This window comes from Carcharhinus amblyrhynchos, chromosome 28 (assembly GCF_965287045.1).
Source record: "Carcharhinus amblyrhynchos chromosome 28, sCarAmb.v2.hapA, whole genome shotgun sequence".
Lineage (NCBI taxonomy): Eukaryota > Metazoa > Chordata > Chondrichthyes > Carcharhiniformes > Carcharhinidae > Carcharhinus > Carcharhinus amblyrhynchos.
Genome location: NC_137351.1, coordinates 29,388,742 through 29,413,836, shown reverse-complemented (window position 1 = coordinate 29,413,836; position 25,095 = coordinate 29,388,742). Strand labels below are relative to the sequence as shown.

At 44.3% G+C, this 25,095-nt stretch overlaps 1 protein-coding gene and 1 long non-coding RNA gene across 2 annotated transcripts in view; both read left to right on the top strand.

The window, feature by feature from the left end:
* LOC145359438 (lamin-B3-like) overlaps nt 1-6,951 on the top strand; it is a 48,588-nt gene extending 41,637 nt beyond the window's left edge. Inside the window, 4 exon segments of the mRNA XM_080213986.1 lie at nt 511-724; nt 2,760-2,867; nt 6,641-6,760; nt 6,880-6,951. Of these exon segments, the coding sequence (XP_080070112.1) occupies nt 511-724; nt 2,760-2,867; nt 6,641-6,760; nt 6,880-6,951 (514 nt within the window).
* A 1,446-nt stretch (nt 6,952-8,397) lies between these two features.
* On the top strand, nt 8,398-25,074 carry LOC145359471 (uncharacterized). The gene is made up of 2 exons (XR_013889587.1): nt 8,398-8,512; nt 23,733-25,074. It is a non-coding gene; the product is annotated as an uncharacterized LOC145359471 (long non-coding RNA).
* The last annotated feature ends 21 nt before the right edge of the window (nt 25,075-25,095 follow it).

Sequence of the window (25,095 nt, the reverse complement as noted above, 5' to 3'; positions counted from 1 at the left end):
AATTGTCCCTAAATTAGTGTCCCCTCAATCTGCTTTCCAATGTGGAGTGCCATAAGCATAGACAAGGTTCATGGGTGGAGAGGGGACTATCAATGTTGAAATGGTGGCGCGGGCTCATTGGGCCAAAGGGCCTGTTTCCCGTGCTGTGTTGTTCTTTGTTCTTTATAAGGAAATCACTGATAACTATGAAAAGATATATGGAAAGTGGAGAGAAGTGGGATCAAGTATGTAACTCCAGTGGGGGGGGTGAGCCGGCATATTCTTAGACTGGATCAAAATTTCCTTTAAAACAGGAAAATGAAAAGTGTAAAAGCCCCTCTGCTGTTAAGGAATGGGTGTACAACCTCATTGTGTCAGAGGTGCAGGGACAGGTTATTCACACTGCAATGTGGTTTGTTTTTATTGAGCGCTTCTGTGTTTACACAATGGAGATGTGAGAAAATGAAATTGGTAAATTTCCATGTGGAATCAAACATTTATTAACACCTTCCACACTGTCCAATATTACAGACTTGACTTGACTCCTGGCCCGCCTTCACGCAATGTGTCATACACTCCGAGGCGCACCACTTCAAACCGAGGAACAAAGCGGAGGCTGTACCTTGACGAAAGTGCCGGTAGTGATTATGGAATGCATGAACGTGTGATTACTGTCGGAAAAATCACCTTGGAAGAAGTTGATGATGAAGGAAAATTTGTCGAAGTGAAGAATACTTCTGATAGGGTAAAGGCCCATCTAGAGTTTGATGCCTTTTGTTTAGGCACATCTAAAATGCAATTGTATGTAGCCATTGGTGATTTGTTAATTAAATCAGTGCTTTAAGTATAAGATCTCTGAACGGTGCGTATCATCTTACCCTTCCACCAAATTAATTGGCTTTGCATCATCGTCTGATGCTGTTGACTTGTGCAGTAGAATGACGACTTCATTGTTTCTTTATTCCTTCAAGACGAAATAGTAAGCATGTTGGATTTTTTGTACAGCACAGTATAGGGTGGCACTGTGGTTAGCACTGCTGGCTCACAGTGCCAGGGACTCAGGTTCGATTACGGCCCCAAGTGACTGTCTGTGTGAAGTCTGTATGTTCTCCCCGAGTTTGCCTGGCTTTCCTCCGGGTGCTCCAGTTTCCTTCGGGTTAGGCAGATTGACCACATTAAATTGGCGTACACGTGGGGTTACAGGGATAGGGCCTGGGTGGGATTGTTGTTAGTGCATACTCGATAGGCTGAATGGCCTAATCTGCACTGTATGGATTCTTTGACTTACTGGGACTCGAGACGTACAAATTCTCCATAGACTAAGACTGGAGGAAAATCTCAGCAGGTCTGGCAACATCTGTGAGGAGAAAGAGTCAGCTCGAAATGTCAGCTCTTTTCTCTCCTTACAGATGCTGCCAGACCTGCTAAGATTTTCCTGCATTTTCTCTTTTGGTTTCAGATTCCAGCATCCGCAGTAATTTGCTTAAATCCTCTGTAGATTTCTGTTTACATCAGAAAAGAGCTGTTGCTTTATTGGTCTTTAGGGTGGGCCAGGACGTTTAGACCAATTTGGTCTTTGTGCACGAGGAACAGAATGAGGATTGGGGTGAAATGAGCTTTTGCCAACAACTTGTGTCTTGAACACTGCTATCTAGTACAATGGCAGAAGCAAGACTGTTTACTGAGTATTGTAACGCAACAGTTACACATTACACATTACAAAAGGGCAAAAAGCTGCAGCATGCTACGGTGCAGAGGGACCTGGGGGTCCTTGTGCATGAATCACAAACACCCAGTCTGCAGGTGCAGCAGGTGATCAAGAAGGCGAATGGGATGCTGGCCTTTATAGCGAGGGGTATAGAATATAAAAGCAGGGAGGTCTTGCTGCAACTGTACAGGGCATTGGTGAGGCCGCAGCTGGAGTACTGTGTGCAGTTTTGATTGCCGCAGTTGCGTAAGGATATTTTGGCCTTGGAGGGAGTGCAGAAGAGGTTCACTAGGCTGATACCGGAGATGAGGGGGTTAGACTATGAAGAGAGATTAAATAGACTGGGTCTGTACTTGTTGGAGTTTAGAAGGATGAGGGAGGATCTTATAGAGATGTATAAGATAATGAAAGGGATGGATAGGATAGAGGTAGAGAGATTCTTCCCACTCAGAAAGGACAGCAGGACTAGAGGGCACAGCCTCAAGATAAGGGGGGGTGCAGTTTAGAACGGAGTTGAGGACGAACTTCTTCACTCAAAGGGTGGTGAATCTCTGGAATTCTCTGCCCGTTGAAGTGGTGGAGGCTACCTCGCTAAATATATTTAAGACACGGGTAGATAAGTTTTTGGTAGGCAAGGGAATTAAGGGTTATGGGGAGAAAGCGGGCAAGTGGAACTGAGCCACTTCAGATCAGCCATGATCTTATTGAATGGCGGGGCAGGCTCTTTGTTCTTTACATGTAACAAAGGTAACATGCCTGCTATAATTGAGTTAATTTTTTAAGAAGTTAGAACAAATTACAAGTTTTAATGAAAGGTATTTTATATTTTTCTCTGAAAACAACTGTGTGAAAAATTAGTCTGGTGCAGAAATTAGTGTCCCAAGATGTATAGGCTGGAGGAATTAGCGGGGTAAATATGGTGGGTTACGGGGACAGGACATGGGTAAGATGCTCTGTTGGAGAATTGGTGCAGTCTAGATGGGATGAATGGCCTCCTCCACTGGAAGAATTCTATGAAATTGTTATTGTTTTAATGAACGTTAAACTTCCAAATTTTGTAATATCCTTGTAGGATCAGTCATTAAGTGGATGGACCATAGTAAGACAACTCGACGGTGAGCCCTCGATTACATACAAGTTTCCTCCACGTTTTACACTTAGAGCTGGCCAAGCAGTAAAAGTAAGTATTCACCGAGAGCTGTAATGCTTTCAATACAAACAGTTTTTAGCAGTATACAATGTACTTTACTGGAAACATGAAAGCAATCACTTGTTCAATTGCATGGAAACTCCACGCTCCAAGAATGCTGTGAGTAATGTAGGTATCAGGGTAACTGATAAATTTCCCTGAGTTTCCAACTATCAACTGAATTTAGATGGATTCATCTTGTAATAATTTCCTTGCATCTTTTTTCCTCGCCCTTTTTTTTCCCCAGCAGCTGCCTAACATGAGAAAGGGGGTTTGTAGTTGTAAAAAAGATTGTAACGTGGGAATTTTGTCAAAAGTTATTACCTTTTACAAAAATCAAATGGCAGTGGATTGGACTTGTTGGCACCCATTCTTTTGTGTGCTGCAAGTGTCCTTAAAGCTCCAAAGTGGCACGTGTGTGGGCATTAGTGCTTCTGCAGTGACTACCCACCCAGAAAATGTGTTTAAAAAAGAGAGATCTTTCACGAAAATACGTTTGTTGATCCAGGAAAGGTCTGTAGCATGTAAAGCATGCTGACTCAGTTTCACAACACAGAAAAGAGGTCCTTTCCTTTCCATTGCATGTACTTTTGATTAAATGCTGATTTTTGTTTTACATGCCAGATGTTCAGCAGCAGGGTGGAGTTAGGCTACCTGAGCAGAAACCTCAAAGTATGTTCTGAAGCCTAACTTTACCCCAAACTTTTTTATTTATCTTGGCACTAGTTGAAGATAAGGTGTTTCACTCCAAGTATGATTCCATTGACACACTAGGAAGCTTTATCGAATCAACTTTTTTTAATGATAGAGTTGAATTATAATGAATGTATTAGGGGTGGCAGAGTGGTTAGCACTGTTGCCTCACGGTGCTGGGGATGATTTCTGGCTTGGGTCACTGTCTGTGTGGAGTTTGCACGTTCTCCCTGTGTCTGCGTGGGGGTTTCCTCTGTGTGCCCTGGTTTCCTCCCACTGTCCAAAGATGCACAGGTTAGGCACATTGGCCATGCTAAATTGCCCCTTAGTATCCCAGGATATGTAGGTTAGAGGGGTTATTATGTGGGGTTACAGTATAGGGCCTGGGTGGGATTGTTGTCTGTGCAGACTCAATGGACCGAATGGCCTCTTTCTGCATTTGGGATTCTATGAAATCTCAGCTTAACTTTTATCAATTGAAATACTTAAACAAGACAACATACTTTTTTTTAAACTGCTAATCTATTAGTTCCAATTTAAACAGTGTTCCCCATAGAGACTTAAATTCATCTTCAAAATCAGTTAACAAACAAAACAGGTTTATGTTTTCTTCCCCCACCCCCAGAGAGAGAGAGAGAGACACCTGTCTTCTGACAGCTCCAAAACAGTAGCCTCCAGACAAAGAGAGAGAGAAACCACTTGGTTCTTTCAGAACCAAGTAGAAACTGCCTCCTTTTCCCTGTAAGCCGTCAGCACATCTGTCTCTTTTCAAGCAGCGTAACTGAACCCTACTTTGAAACCCCAGGCAGGGAAAGAAAATAAAAATGCATTGACTCAGATTAAAACAAAAATAGCCATCAACTAAGATCAATTATAAGCCTGCATTCTCAACATGTGCGCTGCTTGGTGCAGCATTGTGTAAACAGAGTTGAATTTTAAACCTACTCCCCACCAGAAGCATGATATGAATACATTTTGTAAAAGGCACAGTATTGTCACAATGGGACTTCACCTATTTAAACAGATCATCAACTACTTGGTTAATTTTCTTTTGCTTGTTGTTACTATTCTAAAAGTGTTTGGTGTGTCCTTGTACATGAGTCGCAAAAACCCAGCTTGCAGGTGCAGCAGGTGGTCAGGAAGGCGAATGGGATGCTGGCCTTCATAGCGAGGGGATTGAATATAAAAGTAGGGAGGTCTTGCTGCAGCTGTATAGGGCATTGGTGAGGCCGCAGCTGGAGTACTGTGTGCAGTTTTGGGCGCCGCACCTGCGCAAAGATATTTTGGCCTTGGAGGGAGTGCAGAGGAGGTTCACTAGGCTGATACCGGAGTTGAGGGGGTTGAGCTATGAGGAGAGGCTGAATAAACTCGTTAGAGTTTAGAAGAATGAGGGGAGATCTCATTGAGACGTATAAGATGAACATAAGAACATAAGAAATAGGAGCAGGAGTAGGCCATCCAGCCCTTCGAGCCTGCCCCGCCATTCAACAAGATCATGGCTGATCTGTCGCTGCTCAGTTCCACTTTCCCGCCCTCTCCCCATAACCCTTAATCCCCTCTCCTATCAAAAACCCATCAACCCGCATCTTAAAAATATTTAGCGAGGCAGCCTCCACCACTTCAACGGGCAGAGAATTCCAGAGATTCACCACCCTTTGAGTGAAGAAGTTCCTCCTCAACTCCGTTCTAAACCGCCCCCCTTTTATCTTGAGGCTGTGCCCCCTAGTCCTACTGTCTTTTTTGAGCGGGAAGAGTCTTTCCACCTCTATCCTATCCATCCCATTCATCATCTTATACGTCTCAATGAGATCTCCCCTCATTCTTCTAAACTCTAACGAGTACAAGCCCAGTTTATTCAGCCTCTCCTCATAGCTCAACCCCCTCAACTCCGGTATCAGCCTAGTAAACCTCCTCTGCACTCCCTCCAAGGCCAAAATATCTTTGCGCAGGTGCGGCGCCCAAAAATGCACACAGTACTCCAGTTGCGGCCTCACCAATGCCCTATACAGCTGCAGCAAGACCTCCCTACTTTTATATTCAATCCCCTTCGCTATGAAGGCCAGCATCCCATTCGCCTTCCTGACCACCTGCTGCACCTGCAAGCTGGGTTTTTGCGACTCATGCACAAGGACCCCGAGGTCCCTCTGCACCGTCGCCTGCTGCAGCTTTTCGCCCCGTAAGTAATAGTCCTTCCTACCATTCTTCCTACCAAAGTGGACCACCTCACACTTGCCAACATTAAATTCCATTTGCCATTTCCTGGCCCATTCACCCAGCCTATCTAGATCCTTCTGCAGACTCTCCACACCCTCCGCACAATTTGCCGTTCCCCCAATCTTGGTGTCATCAGCAAATTTCAACACTCTACACTCGGTTCCCTCCTCCGGATCATCTATATAAATGGTAAAAAGCTGAGGCCCCAGCACCGACCCCTGGGGCACTCCACTAGTCACCATCCGCCAATCCGAATAGCACCCGTTGACCCCCACTCTCTGCCTCCTATTTGACAACCAATCCTCTATCCACGCTGATGAACGGGATGGATAGGATAGAGGTGGAAAGACTCTTCCCACTCAAAAAAGACAGTAGGACTAGGGGGCACAGCCTCAAGATAAAAGGGGGGCGGTTTAGAACGGAGTTGAGGAGGAACTTCTTCACTCAAAGGGTGGTGAATCTCTGGAATTCTCTGCCCGTTGAAGTGGTGGAGGCTACCTCGCTAAATATTTTTAAGACGCGGGTTGATGGGTTTTTGATAAGAGAGGGGATTAAGGGTTATGGGGAGAGGGCGGGAAAGTGGAACTGAGCAGCGACAGATCAGCCATGATCTTATTGAATGGCGGGGCAGGCTCGAAGGGCTAGATGGCCTACTCCTGCTCCTATTTCTTATGTTCTTATGTTTTCTGATTTTTTTTTAAGTTGCTGAAATCTGGAGCATTAATGCGAGCCTACTTGTGACAGAAAAATACAATGGCTTTGACATTTTGCTAGAATTGTGCATTTCGTTAGCAGTGCAAATTTAACAGTGCGGATCTTGAAGTAACATTGTTTAAGTTATTATCTTTCTTTTTTAGATCTGGGCTGGAAGTGCTCGTGCTTCCCAACGCTCTCCGGCTGATTTGGTGTGGAGGGGACAGAGATCCTGGGGAGCAGGAGATGATATCCGTGTGACTCTCCTCAGTTACAGTGGAGAGGTGTGTGCAATAAATGGTGCATTAATGCAAAGCAACATGTATCGATATAAATGCACTGTTTGCAGTAACTCGGTCTCAAATATTACCGCCCTATTTTGCTTTCTTAATCTGTTTTTAAGATGACACAGCATTCATTTTATATCCAGTCTGATATACCACCGCAACCAGCAAACCTTTCAGTGGCACTTTGAAAAAGGAGATTCTATAGTCTGCTAATAATATCTTTACAGAATGCAATGGACAGCCAGTAATAGGAATATAGCGTAGGAGAGCATAACTGAATTGGTACCAGAGCAGATTATTGGTACCTTGAGTCAAAATAAAGTGATAAAAGAAATATTTGTATCCTCTAGTTTTCCTAGTTGGTAGTGAGATTGTACAAGAATCTATGAGTAACTTTTTTTTTAGAAAGAGCTTGAGAAATTATCAATTCTAAATTCCGAGAAAGGTTTAACGGGGAAAACTTGCGTTTTTAACCTGAAATTTGTTGCTCCTATTTTCCAATGGAAATTCTCAATTACTATAAACCCTAAGAGCCTAATAGGCCTGATTTAATAAAATGTATGAAACCATTCCTCCTGTTAGAGAAATGTGTACAAAATTGCGAGGGGCCTGGATACAGTGGATGTGAAGGATCGATTTACGTTAGCAGAGAGGTCTGTAGCTAGGGGGCATTGATTTAAAGAGGTGGATTAGTAAGATTAGATTAGGGAAGAGATGAGGGAACAAAATCTGCCTAGGGAATGATCATGGTCTGAAATTCATTGCCTGAAAGAGTCTTAGGGGCAGAATATTCAAAACATTGAAAGGGTATGTGGATACGCATCTCAAGAGCAGTAATCTTGAGGTCTACGGACTGAATATAGAAATAAGCTGGGTGGCTGGTTTTATTTTTGGCCACCCATTCCTGACAAGTTGTTGGTGTGGGGTCAGCTGTCGAGTTGAATTTTGATTTCTTTAATGGTTTCCTGGTTTACTTCAATCAATGCACTATTTTCCTGATTCTCATACAAATAGCTTCACACTATATCAACAGAGGTAGATATTGCAGCATTTAACTACACAAATACAGTATAGTGGCCCAAGGAACATTGCAGAAGCATTATCAAACAAAATGTTGCCGCTGTGTCACGCAACCTTGACGAGCCGGTGACCAAAGGTGCAAGATTTAAGGCAGGGAAGAATCAGTTGAGATAAATATGTAACTGGTTGAGTGAGGATTCCAAAATCGTGTGTAATTTACCATGACGTTGTATCAGTTTAAGATTCCCTGCAAAATCTCTATATAAGAAGCAAATATTTGAAACGTGTGTCTCCACTGACTAACCTTTTCACATAATTTGATGTCTGTGGGGAATAATTCTGCCACAAGAATTAATTGTTCAAGGCCAAAGTAAAATTGTATTAGAAATTTACAGTGACTAGAGTTGTTGAAAGCCTGGAATTCATTTCTGGGCTTGGGTAAGCTACAAATCCCTTTTTTAGATATAAAACAGACAAGAATCCAGTGAGGATAATTTAACAAGATCCTGTGTAATAGCATCTTTAGGGACTGCCTTTAACCTGTTCATAGCTCTGTGGAATGCCTGACTTTTTTGGCCAAAATACCCTGCTTCAACTAACGCTGCTGATTTCACAGGAGATGTCCAGATGGAGTCTTGAGTGCGGAGTATCGGGAAGTAGATCTCGAAGAGGCAATGACGACGACGGTCCAACAGTTTGAAGATTCAAATGAAAGCTGTCTATCATCAGGTATATAAAATGTAATACAAAACAAATTTGATAATATGACCAAGTTTTAGTATGCAGGTATGTGGAGTGGATCTTTCTGTTCTGCTATTCTGAAATGCAGTGAAGTACAAGACCATGTGTAACCAAAAGAAAGAATAAGTTTGAAATAGTAATCCTAATTAGCCATGATCAAAGCGGGTGAGCATCAAATACTTCTGTATCTTATATTTACATTCCAAGTGTTATGTACGTTCCCGTTTTGATTTGTAATAATTTTGGGTGGGAGAAGGGAGGAGGTGGAAAATCCCTGGATATCTTGAGTGGTCAAAGGGGAAGCCCCCAATACCTTTGTGGTGGTGGTTAGGGGTGTCACCCCTCTGCTTGTGGTGGCGGTGGGGCCCTCCATGCCATGATAGGGTGGGGGAGTTCAAGTTCAGTGCTGTTTGGGGATCCTTTAAGATGGCATCCCAATTTCTGTGGAGCTGGCCTTGCTGGCTCTATCAGGCCCTATGCCCCTGGACTGGTTGCTTGTTATCAGAGTGGCTGAAGATTTGGCCTGAAAACAACCATGCTTCTGGAGAAATTATGGGAACGTTCCTCCCAACATCCCCAAAGTTCAAATGATACATCAATGCCTGGGCGTAGGCTGTGTAGAGCCAGATGTGGAGGATGGGTACCTCCTGGGTAGAGCCAGATGTGGAGGATTGGAAACTCGAGCTCTTCCTTTAGTCATCAAGGCCTATCGTACAAGGTCACAAACACACCAAGCATTGCACTTTTGCAAGGATTTTGAGACCTTGGGGGTGGTGTGGCAGAGATTGACTAGAATGGTACTAGCTCTGGATGCTTCAGTTATGTGACAAAATCAGATAAGAAAGGATTTTTCTCTTTCAATCTGAGATATTGAGGAATGATTTAATGAAGCTGTACAAAATCACCAAGGCTATTGATAAGATGAACGGTGAAACCATTTCAATTGGCAAAGCGTCAGAAACTTGTGGATACAGTTGTAAGATCATTGGCAAAAGAGCCAAAGATGAGATCGTACAATCTCTGTAGAGCAGAGGGAGGCCATTTGATTTGATTTATTATTGTCACGTATTAACATACAGTGAAAAATATTGTTTCTTGTGTGCTGTACATACAAAGCATACCGTTCATAGAGAAGGAAACGAGGAAGTGCAGAATGTAGTACAAAGAACAACCCAGCACGGGAAACAGACCCATCGGCCCAACGAGCCCGCGCCACCATCTTAACAAAGCATTTTCCTACACCTACCTTGACCCGTGTGTATGCGTATGGTACCCCCATTGGAAACCAGATTCAGGGGAGAATAGTTTAGGGACAATTTGTTACCCATTCAGCACATCTTTGGGGTGTGGGAGGAAACCAGAGGAAACCCACGCAGCCACAGGGAGAATGCGCAAACTCCCACAGACGCTGGCCCAAATCCATGTGTCTGCACAGCAAGCAGTGATAGTCACTGAGCTGTTGTGGTGCCCATCTGCTGGTCCAGGTTTAAGCACACACGATGACACGAAGTACTAGGCCACTCTTGAAACATCCAAGAGCAGCCCACGCACGACCCACCGTGTGCATGCCCCTCGTTAGACAACAAGGTGGACTGACGCACCTGCGGATTAAAAGAGAGAAGACATTAACATGTAGCATTAGATTTCCAGTATCGTTCCGAGGCTCTGACCCTTTTGAAAACCGTCTCCTATAACCCTCCATTCCCGTTTCACTCATGTGCCTATCTAAGTAAACCTTAAACAAGTCCAGCGTGCCTGCCTCCACCACTTTACTTGGTAGTGCATTCCATACCCCCACGACCCTCTGTGTGAAAAACCTCCCTCTCGTATCCAAATTATACTTCTCCCCCCTCACCCTTAGCTCGTGACCCCTCGTGATATTTGTCCCCAATCTAGGAAAAAGCCTGCCACTGTTGACTCTATCTATACCCTTCATTATTTTATACACCTCTATCAGATCCCCCCTTAATCTCCGTCTTTCTAAGGAGAAGAGCCCCAGTTTACCCAATCTTTCCTCATAACCCAGTCCTTCCATACCAGGCAGCATCCTGGTAAACCACCTCTGCACTGTCTCCAGGGTCTCCACGTCCTTCCAGTAGTAAGGTGACCAGAACTGGACGCAGTACTCCAAATGCGGTCTAACCAACGTTCTGTACAACTGAAGGATACTCTATACCCCTTCCTATAAAGGCTAGCATTCCATAAGCTTTCTTCACAACCTTCTCCACCTGGGTTGCCACCTTCAGAGACTTGTGCAGTTGCACTCCCAGGTCACTCTGCATTTCTATGCTCTTAATTGGTCTACCTTTTATCATGTAACTCCTCCCTGCATTATTCCTTCCAAAATGCATCACCTCGCATTTGTCAGGATTAAATTCCATCTGCCATCTATCTGCCCAATATACCAGCCTATCTCTGTCCTGCTGTGTCACCTGACAATCCTCCTCACTATCCAACAATCCTGCCAACTTGGTGTCATCTGCAAACTTGCTGATCACACCACGTACGCCCTCTTCCAAGTCGTTTATATATATTACGAAGAGAAGAGGTCCCAGTACTGAGCCCTGCGGCACACCACTGGTGACAGACCTCCAGCCAGAAAAGGACCCTTCCACTACTACTCTCTGTCTCCTGTTGCCTAGCCAGTTTTCAATCCGTCTAGATCCCTGTCCCTGTATCCCATGTGCCTTAACCTTTTCTACCAGCCTACCGTGAGGGACTTTGTCAAACGCCTTACTGAAATCCATACAGATGACATCAACAGCTCGCCCATTGTCAACCGTTTTTGTCACCTCTTCAAAAAATTCTATCAGATTCGTAAGGCAAGACTTCCCCTGATCAAAGCCATGCTGCGTATCCCTAATCAGATCACAAAGCTTCATATGACTATAAACTAGTGTTATCGTCATAGCTAGGGCATAGAGGAAGATCAACTTAATCAGAAGTAAGCCCATTCAAAAGTCTGATGGCAGCAGGGAAGAAGCTGTTCTTGAGTCGATTGGTACATGACCTCAGACTTTTGTATCTTTTTCCTGACAGAAGAAGGTGGAAGAGAGAATGTCTGGGTGCATGGCGTCCTTAATTATGCTGGCTACATTGCTGAGGCAGCGGGAAGTGTAGACAGAGTCAGTGGATGGGAGGCTGGTTTGCATGATGGATTGGGCTGCATTCACAACTTTTTGTAGATCCTTGCGGTCTTGGGTAGAGCAGGAGCCATACCAAGCTGTGACATGACCAGAAAGAATTTGGCCCATCAGGCCAGCACTGACAACAATCCTCCCCAGACCCTATCCCCATAACCCTATCTGCTAATCCCCCTGATATTAGGGTCAATTTAGCGTGGCCAGGCAACCTAACCTGCACAGCTTTGGACCGTGGGAGGCAACCGGAGCATCCGGAGGAAACCCATGCAGACACGGGGAGAATGTGCAAACTCCACAGTCACCTGAGGCCGGAATTGAACCCAAGTCCCTGGAGCTGTGAGGCAGCAGTGCTAACCACTGTGCCACCGAGGAAACAAAACCAGAAAATGCTGGAAAATCTCAGCAGGTCTGACAGCATCTGTGGTTCTAAGAGAACTTTGGAGCCATGGAAATAAAAAATCAATTAGACATTGTTACCCTCATCGTGTATGAAATAGAATAGACTAAATCTTTTTCATTTTCTGCTCTGATGTTTGGCCTATTTATTCCAAGGTTATCACAAAAAACATTCCCTGAATTGTTGACATTAGATTTCTTTTTCTACTGAGTAAGTTGCTCTGGAGACAGAGTTGAAAGCTGAGCGTGACATTTTGCTGCAGAATCGTGTTTTTCTAGTCTTCTGTGGATAACAGTCAGAAGTGAGACAATTAAATCAAAGCCCCACTAAAGTTCTCACAAAGTCACCGTCAAAATAGTTTAAATGAATATTGAGACATCTAACTTTATTTGTCATTATGAACTCATTTTCTAACACCAGCTCATGCTGGACTATGGTCAAACAGATGTTCTTCACCACCTGTACCTTGCCCAACTAAAGCTAAAGTTCACTTATTTGTCGCAAGTAGGCTTACATTAACACTGCAATGAAGTTACTGCGAAAATCCCCTAGTCACCACACTCCAACGCCTGTCAGGGAACACTGAGGGAGAATTTAGCATGGCCAAAGCACCTAACCAGCACGTCTTTCAGACTGTGGGAGGAAACCGGAGCACCCGGAGGAAACCCACGCAGACACGGGGGCGGCACGGTAGCACAGTGGTTAGCACTGCTGCTTCACAGCTCCAGGATCCCGGGTTCGATTCCCGGCTCGGGTCACTGTCTGTGTGGAGTTTGCACATTCTCCTCATGTCTCATCTGGGCTGCAGAGGAACCTGGAGTGGGAGGGCGAGAATCCAGTTGTTGTGGTACATGTGGGTGCCAACGACATAGGCGAATTGGGGACTAAGGATCTGGAGAGGGAGTATGAAAAGCTGGGAATGGAATTAAAAAGCAGAACCGACAAGGTGGTTATCTCTGGATTACTACCTGAACCGTGTGCAGATGGGCGTAGGGTAGTTAGGATTAAAGAGATGAATGGGTGGCTCGGGGATTGGTGTGGGAGGAATGATTTTGAATTTATGGGGCATTGGCACCAGTATTGGGGCAGGTGGGACCTGTTTAGATGGGATGGTGTTGGTCTGAACCGTGCTGGGACCAGAGTCCTGGCGAATCGTATAACTAGGACTGTAGATAGGGCTTTAAACTAATTGGAGTGGTGGTGGTGGGGGGGGGGGGGGGGCGTTGCGGGTGTGGGTGCAGGGTGCAGGGGTAGGTGAAATTACAGTGTCTACAGTAAAAGAGAGGGTAGAGGTATGGGAAGAGGTCAAGGATGTCCCAATAATAAAGGGAGTAGGGGGCATGAGAAAGGTTGGTAGTGTCCAGATAAAGGCTGGGATAAAGACACTTTATCTGAATGCACGAAGCATTCGGAACAAAGTGAATGAGCTGGTGGCGCAGATCAGCACAATTGGATATGATCTGGTGGCCATTACGGAAACGTGGTTGCAGGGTGACAGGGACTGGGAGCTGAATGTCCAGGGGTATCAAGTGTTTAGGAAGGATAGAAGGGAGGAAAAAGGGGGAGGGGGAGGGGGAGGGGTAGCTCTGCTGGTTAGGGATAGTATCAGGGTGGTAGTAAGGGAAGATATAGGCGCAAAGAGCAGAACGTGGAATCGTTGTGGGTGGAGCTAAGGAACAGCAAGGGGAGGAAGACGCTGCTGGGTGTGGTCTGTAGGCCCCCAAATAATGACCTGGAGGTGGGGCGGGCTATGAACACCCAAATAAATGATGCATGTAGACATGGAACAGCGATAATTATGGGGGATTTCAATCTACATATTGATCGATTGACCCATGTTGGACACGGTGGGCTTAAGGAAGAGTTCTTGGAATGCTGCCGGGATAGCTTCCTTGAACAATGTGTGCTGAAGCCGACGAGGGAGCGAGCTGTCTTGGATCTGGTGTTACGTAATGAGGCAGGTAGAGTTAGGGACCTTGTTGTGAGGGATCCTCTTGGAAAGAGCGATCGTTGTATGGTTGAGTTTTTGATGCAGATGGAGGATGAGAAAGTAGGGTCCCGGACCTGTGTCCTCTGTTTGAACAGAGGGGAGTACGATAGGATGAGAGAGGAATTGGCAAATGCAGGTTGGGGGCGCAGATTGGTCGGTAGGACTGCTGAGGAACAGTGGAGGATCTTTCTTGGTGCTCAGCAGAAATTTATTCCGATGGTAAAGAAGGATGGTAGGAGAAGGGATAATCAGCTGTGGTTAACGAAGAAAATAAAGGAGAGTATTAAATTAAAAGCTGATGCGTTTAGAGTGGCTAAAAGTAGTGGGCGAGTAGAGGATTGGGAGACGTTTAAAAATCAACAAAGAATGATGAAGAAGTTGATAAAGGAAGGCTAGACTATGAAGCTAAACTAGCACTAAATATAAAAAAGGATACTAAGAGTTTTTATAAATATATAAAGAGAAGGAGGCTGGCTAGGGTGAATGTTGGACCCTTAGAGGATGAGAGGGGATTTAGTGGTGGGGGATGAGGAAATGGCTGAGGCCTTAACTAAGTTTTTTTGCCTCGGTCTTCACGGAGGAGGACGCGAATAGTTTGCCGGGTATTAAAGATAGAAGGATGGTAGGAGTTGAGGGCCTGAATGCGATCACTGTCACTGGAGAGGTAGTGCTCGATAGACTAGTGGGACTGATGGTGGACAAGTCCCCAGGACCGGATGGAATGCATCCCAGGGTTCTGAAGGAAATGGCAGATGTGATAGTGGATGCCTTAGTGATTATTTTCCAAACCTCGCTGGATTCTGGGGAAGTGCCAGAAGATTGGAAAACGGCTAATGTTATGCCGCTGTTTAAAAAGGGTAGCAGGCAGAAGGCAGGGAATTATAGGCCAGTTAGTTTGACATCTGTTGTAGGAAAAATGCTTGAATCCGTCATCAAAGAAGAAATAGCGAGGCACCTTGAGAAGAATTGTTTCATAGGGCAGATGCAGCACGGATTCATTAAGGGGAAGTCATGTCTTACGAATTTATTGGAATTCTATGAGGATGTGACTAGTGCGGTGGATGGAGAGGAACCGGTGGATGTGGTGTTTCTCGGTTTTCAGAAGGCGTTTGATAAGGTGCCGCATAAAAGGTTGTTACAGAAGGTTACAGGGCATGGAGTTGGGGGTAAGGTGTTAGCGTGGATAGAGGATTGGGTGTCTAATAGGAGGCAGAGAGTAGGTGTCAATGGGTACTATTCGGATTGGCAGTTGGTGACTAGTGGAGTGCCCTAGGGATCGGTGCTGGGGCCTCAGCTATTTACCATTTATGTAGATGATCTGGAGGAGGGAGCTGAGTGTAGGGTGTCAAAATCTGCTGATAACACAAAGATAAGTGGAAAAACAAATTGTGCGGAGGGTGTAGAAAGTCTGCAGAGGGATCTAGATAGACTAAGCGAGTGGGCGAGGACCTGGCAGATGGAATACAATGTTGGCAAGTGTGAGGTTATCCACTTTGGCAGGAATTATAGTAGAAGGGACTACTATTTAAAGGGCGAAAAGCCGCAGCATGCTAAGGTGCAGAGGGACTTGGGGGTCCTTGTGCATAAGTTGCAAAAACCCAGCCTACAGGTGCAGCAGGTGATCAGGAAGGCAAATGGGATGCTGGCCTTCATAGCGAGGGGGATTGAATATAAAAGTAGGAAGGTCTTGCAACTGTACAGGGCACTGGTGAGGCCGCAGCTGGAGTACTGTGTGCAGTTTTGGTCGCCGCACCTGCACAAGGATATTTTGGCCTTGGAGGGAGTGCAGAGGAGGTTCACTAGGCTGATACCGGAGTTGAGGGGGTTGAACTATGAAGAGAGGCTGAATAGACTGGCCTTGTACTCGTTGGAGTTTAAAAGGATGAGGGGGGGATCTTATTGAGATGTACAAGATGATGAAGGGGATGGATAGGGTAGAGGTGGAGAGGTTCTTCCCGCTCAGAAAGGACAGCAGGACTAGGGGGCACAGCCTCAAGATAAGGGGGGGGACAGTTTGCAATGGAGTTGAGGAGGAACTTCTTCACTCAAAGGGTGGTGAATCTCTGGAATTCTCTGCCCGTTGAAGTGGTGGAGGCTGCCTCGCTAAATATATTTAAGACACGGGTAGATAGGCTTTTGGTAGACAAGGGAATTAAGGGTTATGGGGAGAAAGCGGGAAAGTGGAACTGAGCCACTTCAGATCAGCCATGATCTTATTGAATGGCAGAGCAGGATCGAGGGGCTAGATGGCCTACTCCTGCTCCTATTTCTTATGTTCTTATGTCTGCGTGTGTTTCCTCCGGGTGCTCCGGTTTCCTCCCATAGTCCAAAGATGTGTGGGTTAGGTTGATTGGCCATGCTAAGAAATTGGCCCTTAGAGTCCAGGGATGTGTAGGTTAGAGGGATTAGTGGGTATAATATGTAGGCATGTGGGGGTAGGGCCTGGGTGGGATTGTGTTCGGTGCAGACTCGATGGGCCGAAGGGCCTCTTTCTGCACTGTAGGGTTTCTATGATTCTGTGAATGTGCAAACTCCACACAGACAGTGACCCGAGCTGGGAATCAGACCCGGGTCCCTGGCGCTGTGAGGCAGCAGTGCTAACCCACTGTGCCATCATGATTGATTCCAATCCTTTCCTCAGCTGATATGCAACCACACGCGATGAGTCGCAGGATGCTAAAGAGTAGAACACCATTCCCAGGGGTACTGGGACCAATTTCCCATGCCCTTACTTGTCAACCCAATTCAGAACAGTTAACACAGCAGCACCGGGAATCAAATCTCCTGGTGTTTTGTGGCTCGTTTAGGATGGACTAAAGTTAAGGTCTGGTGAGGTAACAAATCGGCTGGAGTTTAATAACTCCACTGATGGTTTTGGATCATTATTGTTGCAGGCTGTGTCCAATTTATATCAAAGTTCATAAAACTTTCATATACTTTTATATGAAATAACAGTCGGACTGAAAGTTGGTTGGGGGGTTGCTGTCTGCTTTGCTGCCTGGTATGCTTGTTACCGCTCAACCTTGGCTTGGAAATGACATTCTCACCTTTTAACTCCCAAGGTAAGTCGACTGTGAATCATGCCAGCTGTGATTAAATAAGGAAGCTGCCCTGATACATGCAAACATTTGAAATTATTACTGGCATTACTGTCGCAGATGCAATTACTGCTGGAAATATCAGGAGTGGTACAGGGGAGACGTGGTTACATAATGAGTAAACTCGTAAATGACTGGGTCGTGTTGTATGATGTCCAGTTGGATAAACTTCCCATTCAGCATATACTGGCACCTTTGGTGTTTAGACTGATTTACGTGGAGACGTTTATTGAGAAATCCAATTTCATTTTGTTATAGTTTCTATGACATGGTTCATTTCTTCTCCCTGCTCGAAAACAAAAAGTGTTGTTTTTCACTCCAATGACTTTCCTTCACTTCTGATTCTGATGGTCTTGGCAAACAGCGTCCTGGCATCCAGTTTTATTCACACTTTTCCCGGAGCTTTAGGGATCCAGACTTCAGCAAGTCCCAGTTGTGTCTTTTCAAATGGTCAGGGTGGATTATATTGTGGACCTCCAACCCTGGTTGATGTTTTGTTTGAAAGATAAGCTAACACATGGGGCAAAAGTTTTGAAGGACCTGAGATTAATACATACGTGCTAAGTGTACTGCTGAGTCAGTTCATTAGTCCACTTAGTTGTATATGCTATTTGGCATGCAATGATAATTTAGAACTACAAGTTGCCTTTTAATTCATGTTTTTGACTTGTGTTGATTCTAAAGCATTGGTAGTTTAGGTAGAGTATGATGGTGTTCAGTGTTTGCTTGGTTTAACTCTTGTACAGTGAAACTTCTGTTTTAATCCATGTCATGGTTTCATATTTTCACTAAACTGGGGATTTTTTAAAATTCCTAGTTGCTATTGAGATTTTAATATCTGTTATATTAGTAATGTGGCTTGCAAGATGGAAAAGAAGTCCTGCTTATTGAGTGAGCATTAGAGTTTAGCAAAACTAGCTGAGTTTGACCCAGACGTCGGGCACTTTTTTAAGCGTGCTGAATGTTTAATAGCTTGAGTTAAATGGCCACCTTATTGAGCGTAAAATCACTAGTTATTTTAACATGCATGGGAATTTCATGCATTTGATTTAATTTATTGTTTGCTGGAATATAAAATGGACGCGGATTCTAAAAGGAAATAGTTGGGTTTTTGGGGTCGGACAGAGAGAGGACACGTCCCCTGTCCTTCGTGCTCTGCCACTTTTCTTACAGCTCACGTCCAACCCTTGTTGCCCCCTGTGATGCCTTGCCCTTATCTTGTTGTCTTCTTGTCTCCTGGGCCTTTTTCTTCTTGTATGTTACTTTTCATGTTAGTTTTTTTCTTATGTGGGGTGGTGAATTGGGGGGGAGGGTACCCTCATGTGGCAGAAGAGAAAAGAGGGGAAAGAAAACAAGGTCTGCTTCTGTCATATTTTAGGTGGCTGGGGGGAGGTAGTGTGTATTTGGAGGAGGGGGCTGCTCGCTTGGGGGTTTCTGTGTTTCCGGGGGCTGGGGTGGATGTCAAAGTGGTGTGTGTGTGTGTTGGAGGGGGTGGTTTGTTGCCCTCCCCTGTCTTGGCACTTTCATCTCCCATGTGTGTCTGTTAGGGTGGGTGGTGTGAGGGGGCTTCCGGAGCTGGTGACATGGGGTGACTTTTCATCTGTTGTGGGTATTTTGTCTTGTGTTGGCAGGATGGTGTGGTGTGGATTCAGGAAGTATGTAGCGGATTGGTGTGGGGGCACTGGTTGGCAGAGCAGGTTAGTGTAGGGACATCCTCATTTATTCAGATGGTTTATGGGTTTGGTATGAGAATAGACCTTTTATTGGCAGTACAAAAATTACTTAATTGGCAATTTATTTGTTTATTAATTAGTGTTCTACGTAGGCTTACATTAGCAATGTAATGAAGTTACTGTGGAAGGGTACACAAAGGGGGAATTTAGTATGGCCAATTTACTTAACCAGCACATTTTTGATGTGGTGGGCTGGCCCCATTCATATTAGTGTTTCATTGGTAGAGAAAGAAATTAGATTTATTTATGAGGAAGTGTTTAAATCCAAAGTTGAGTGTTTTGAAGTTCATTTTGAGAGAACAAAAAAGAAAGGATGGTTAGATATTTATATTTTTGTTAGGCAGGATTCCGTTTACTAGTTATGAAGAGTTCTTTTGCTCAGGATCTCGTATATTTTAAATTAATCACCTTTCTTGGATTTGAAAGATGGAATAAAATATATTCCGTTTATTAAGTTAGCATTAGCAAAAATGGCTGAGTTTTATCCAAACATTGGGCACTTTTTGTTCATTTAAGAATGCTGAAAGTTTAATAGCTTGAGTTAAACGGTCACCTTATGAAGAGTGAGGTCACAAATTATTTTAACATGTATAAAAACATCATGCATTTAATTTTATATTTGCTGCAATATAAAATGGATCCGGATTCTAAAAGGAAATAGGTGTGCCTTTTGGACTAGAAGAGATATGATAATTTTCAGTGACTTTTTTCCAGAATGAAACTGTTGTCTTCTTATCCTGTGAATAACATATCTTTGCTTCTTATTAGTAAATCAAATCTGTATAAAAATGCCTTGGTTAATTATAATGTAGATTTGATGAGGTCACAGCTTGCAATAAATTAAATTATGGGCATGAGTCACTGGAAGGGATCAGTTTGCTGGTTCTAATCTATCATTGATGAATCTTTTGTGTTATGCTTTTTGTTACGGCGATTCTCATGTTCCTTGATTTTAAAATCTGAAATCTTCCTGATGGTTTCTGTTTTAAATTACAAGTGAATTACTGGAAAAGCTCTGGCATGGCGGTAACTGTGGAGAGTGAAGGAGAGTTAACGGGGTTAGTTATCATCATCTAGGAGAGAGTCAGGCTTGCCTGCCTCAGCAGAACGTGTCCAGAAAGGTGGGATTTTCGTTGTGGAGTGGTGGGTACAGGCTGCAGTTGGGCCAGTCAGCTGGGGAAAGAGTTCAGAGGAAGCAATCGGGTGTCGAGGTGGGATGTTTAAAAGGCCTATCTCAGCGCTGTGGGAGTCCGTCAAAGTTGTAATGAAGAAAAGCCCCCTCATCCCTCTCTACACACTCCCCATTCCCCATCTGGACCACCTTGTGACCCCCACATGCAAAAAATGTTCTCCACACGTAGCCCCTCATTCCAAGATATGGCACTTCCATACCCATTCACTCACCACACCCTCTGGAACCAACTAACCTTATAGTGACAAGATGTGTTTTATTTTAAAGAAAGCTTTAAGAAAGATCATCCATTGATAGCTTTACACTTTCTCAAAAAAAATGTTTTTAACTAGAGGCCAATAAATTTTTGTATTGAAAAATAAATGTTTCAATCATCCAAAACATTTAAATTACCAATAGCAGCAACTTCAAGTGCGTGAAACCTCTTCAGCTTGTGTAAATAAACATTATGCAATTAATGGCATCAAGCAGAGAGCCCAAAGCTCAGGTGTTTTAGTCCTTTAATGGATGTCTGGGCTCTCAGCCAAGAATACATAATGAAGCTTAATTCAGAGCCCAGAAATCTATTAGCCCGTTGAAATAACCTGAGACGAAGTGAAAACATTGCTTGATAAACAAAAGCTTGGATGATCAGAGCTGTTAATTTACACCAAATTAAGAGGTTTCAAATGCTTTCACTTCCTGCAATTGATACTTTTGTGGGTCTGGATGATTGACACTTTTATTTGCCCAGAATAAAAGTTTTTAAAGGGACAAAGTTATTGGTTCTATACAGTAAATAGTTGGTCAGTGAGAATAGAACTGCCACATGTTGGCATGGATGGCACAAGGAGCAGTAGGGACTGGGTGGGGGTATACCTTGGTATGAACGGTCAGAGCGGTTGAATGGGGGACATGGACATGGTCTCCTCCTGCAGACAATGGTTTCCAATGTCTCCCAACTCTGAACTGAAAAACTGGCCCAACTCCATCAAAATTGCAGGATGTGTCTATCCCAGCCAGGTCCAGAATGCAGAGGCTGGGATCATGGCCCGAACCAGTCCACAGCCTTTAAAAGGCCCTGGTAAAAATCAGGAATCCCAAGGAATGGGATTGGGATTCATGGAATCAGGTCCTAGCTGATTGTTTGTTTTTTCAAAAAGGTTCCTTTGTAAAAACCCAACTCAATGTTTTGAGTCCAATATGATTCTGCATTCAGGGTGGCACGGTAGCACAGTGGTTAGCACTGCTGCTTCACAGCTCCAGGGTCCCGGATTTGATTCCCAGCTCGGGTCACTGTGTGGAGTTTGCACATTCTCCTCGTGTCTGTGTGGGTTTCCTCCGGGTACTCCGGTTTCCTCCCACAGTCCAAAGATGTGCGGGTTAGGTTGATTGGCCATGCTGAGAAATTGCCCCTTGGTGTCCAGGGATGCGTAGGTTAGAGGGATTAGTGGGTATAATATGTAGGGATATGGGGGTCGGGCCTGGGTGGGATTGTGTTCGGTGCAGACTTGATGGGCCGAATGGCCTCTTTCTATCGGGTTCTGTGATCATTCCAGAGAAGCCACAATGGACTCAAAATGTTGGGAGGGATTTTCCAGCTCTTCCAGCCCTGGTGAAGTTGACCCCTCGCAGTGGGTTCCCTGGCTGCGGAGCTGGCAAGCCACATGAGAGCCCATGGACTTAGGTGGATCTGAAAGATCCTGCAGGTGACCAAGGTCTGTCTGCATTCGACACGAGAAAATCCGCCATGGGGTGGGATGGGTGCAGAATTCCAGCCGTGAACTCGATTTCTCCACAGATGTCGCCGGACCTGCTGAGTTTTTTTTCCCACCATGTTCAGTTTTCAAATTTCTGCAATATTGTGCGATTATTTTACTTTTTTTTTGTAGTTCCACCACCAATGAACAACATTGTACTCTCAACTACAGGCTTGTAAAGTACCAGAGTTTTTTAATTGGTAAAATACCAATGATGGGAAAAAGACTAAGGGGGGGGGTGGAGGGGTGTTAGGATTTTCCATTCACATTTTTGGGTTGCTGAATTAGCAACAGGAGTGGGAAGTCGTTTGGGAATTGTAAACCGCGGATTACACCGGCGAGATTTTCCGCTCTAAGGTGGCACGGTAGCACAGTGTTTAACACTGCTGCTTCACAGGATTTGATTCCTGGCTCGGGTCACTGTGTGGAGTTTGCATATTCTCCTCGTCTCTGTGTGGGTTTCCTCCGGGTGCTCTGGTTTCCCCCTACAGTCCAAAGATGTGCGGGTTAGGTTGATTGGCTATGCTTAGTGTCCTGGGATGCGTAGGGCCTGGGTGGGATTGTGGTCAGTGCAGACTCGATGGGCCTCTTTCTGCACTGTAGGGTTCTATGATTCAGTTGTCATTGCCAGCCCACCAATGGTGTAATGAGAATCCTGCTTTCCAGCGAAATGGTTGCTTTTATTTGAATGCATTTATTATCAGGCTTTAGCCACCCCCACCCTCCTCCCGCTATAAGATTGTCAGTCCATGTCAACACCTGACATTTCACAGACTAAGCTGCTACTTTGCAAGCATGACGTTGTGGGATGGGCACACCCCCTAACTTTACTCCATGATCTTAAAAACTGGGCAGAGGAAGCTGCCCTTGGCACTGGTGTGGCACAGTGGCACAGTGGTTAGCACTGCTGCCCCACAGTGACCCGGCTTGGGTCACTGTGAGCGTTTCCTCCGGGTGCTCCAGTTTCCCCTCTCATTTTGAGAGATGTGCTGGTTAGGTTGATTGGCCATGCTAGATTGCCGCTTAGTGTCCTGGGATGTGTAGGTCGGAGGGATTAGTGAGGTAAATGTGTGGGGATAGGGCCTGGGGTGGGATTGTGGTCAATGTAGACTCAAAGGACTGAATGGCCTCCTGCACTGTATGGTTTCTATGATTCTGTGGTGGCTTCCAAGTTTTTCCTACTCGCTGTGCCACTCTGCAAAAAAAAGAGAAAACGCCACTCGAAGTTCAATTCTCATTGGGTTTTCTGCTGTTAGAGACTGCGGTGATATTTCTGAACTACTCATTAAAATGGGTGGTGGGAGGGCTGATCTGGGAACTGTACGTAACTTTGTTCATGTTTGTTTCTGTAGGGCTGCGTATTTTTCTGCAGTTGCCTGGTTTTTGTGCTCTTTCTTGCTCTGCCCCACATTCTCAGCTAGCAGTATTTTCCTGGGCACTTTTTGACCAAATTGCTGCAAAGGATAGAGTCAGCTGCAAGTTGCAGGCTGGCCAGCAGGGGTCACCCAGAGCTGCGACTTGAGCTGATTCCTGCCTTTCACTGATCCAGAGATACGAATCATGGAATCCTTACAGTGCAGAAGGAGGCTTTTTGGCCCATCTAGTCTGCACTGACCATCCAGGCCCTATCTCCATAACCCCATGCATTTACCCTAGCTAATCCTCCTGAAACAAAGGGGCAATTTAGCACAGCCAACCCACCTAAAACCAGAGCACCTGGAGGAAACCCATGCAGACATGGGGAGAATGTGCAAACTCCATACAGACAGTGACCCAAGCCAGGAATCGAACCCAGGTCCCTGGAGCTGTAAAGCAGCAGTGCTAACCCACTGTGCCACCTGAATTCAATTCAGTGTTCCGTGGTCAGTATTGTCAGTTGTAAATATGTAACTATGTGCTGTGGATTTGATTTTCAGAATCATATTGAGAATGAAGACCCAGGCTGCACTATAATGACACGGTACAAACCTCAGATGATCAACTAAATTTTTCAACAGATGAATAGATTTCATTTTTTTTAATGACTGAATGTGACACTAATCTTGGGATCATAAAATGTTTTGAGGGAATTTTTTTTAAAAAAACGAGAGACTGCTTAATGGGACTGTTTACCTTGTGAAGTAATCTTGCCATCAAAAGGTTTCTGTTAACAAAGTACTTCCTTGTGCAAAGTGTTCTGTAAGCACAACAAGAACTTGTATTCATCTAGTTATTTAATATGTTCAGAAACATTTTTTTTCTTCAAAACAAGAATCTGCTTCAATAATTATAATTCCAGCTTCTGAGAACTCTACTAAGCACTGGCTTATTCTAGAGCAAAACAGCACTGATCTTTGGACATCTCCAGTTGAAAGTTTTGTTTAGCAGGTAATGCAATCTAACATTGAATCAATTACAATCAGGTTTGGAGTGAAGTTCTAACATCTCAATGTAAACCGTTAAACTTTCCGCCTCAGATACGAAGGACATGAATCCTTCCAAGTAAACGTTCCTTTAGATAGATGTTCTCAGTAATGGGTCTCTTTAAATAGCCTCTCATGGCACACTTTTGTCAAAAATACTGCTGCATTGTAAAATTCAGAAAGTTTTAAACTTTTGGCTTATGATTCATTGGGATGTCTGATCAAACAGAAATGATACACAAGTGCCATAAAATGTTAATGTGCTCCAATAGTGATGTGATCAACTGTGGGGAAATGATGTGAATTTTGACTTATAATTGAAGTGGCCTTCAAAAGTGTGTCAACCCTGTAATTTTATTCTCATTTGGGTTCGTGTTCTTTACTCTTTCTCCCCACCCTGACACACAGTTTCCATCTATCAGCTATCAAAATTTTAGAAGTTGTGCACCAAACTCTTTTTTGTTCTTTAATCCTGTCATCATTTGGCTAAAATCTCCAGATTCATCAAGCTGTAATCATAACCAATCAACTGAAATACAGCTTCATGAGTGTCTGCCAGCAATCAGATATTTCAATTTTGCCCAGCTCCTGATTTGCTTGTCCACTTGTTTGATGCCTACTCTTTACAAAAACCCCAGCTTCCCAATCTCCTCATTTGTCAATGAAATAAACAGAAATAGCCTTGATTGTACAAATCCACTTGTACTGCTACTTGCACACATTGTCATTGCTTTAAAATTAGAATGTCTTATTTCTATAACCTTTGAATAAATTTATATGAAAATTGATTTATGGTAAACAAATTTGAATAATTTAATTGAACAATCAGTATTCTAAAATAAATAGCTTTTATGATTATACTGTGTCTTGCTTCTGT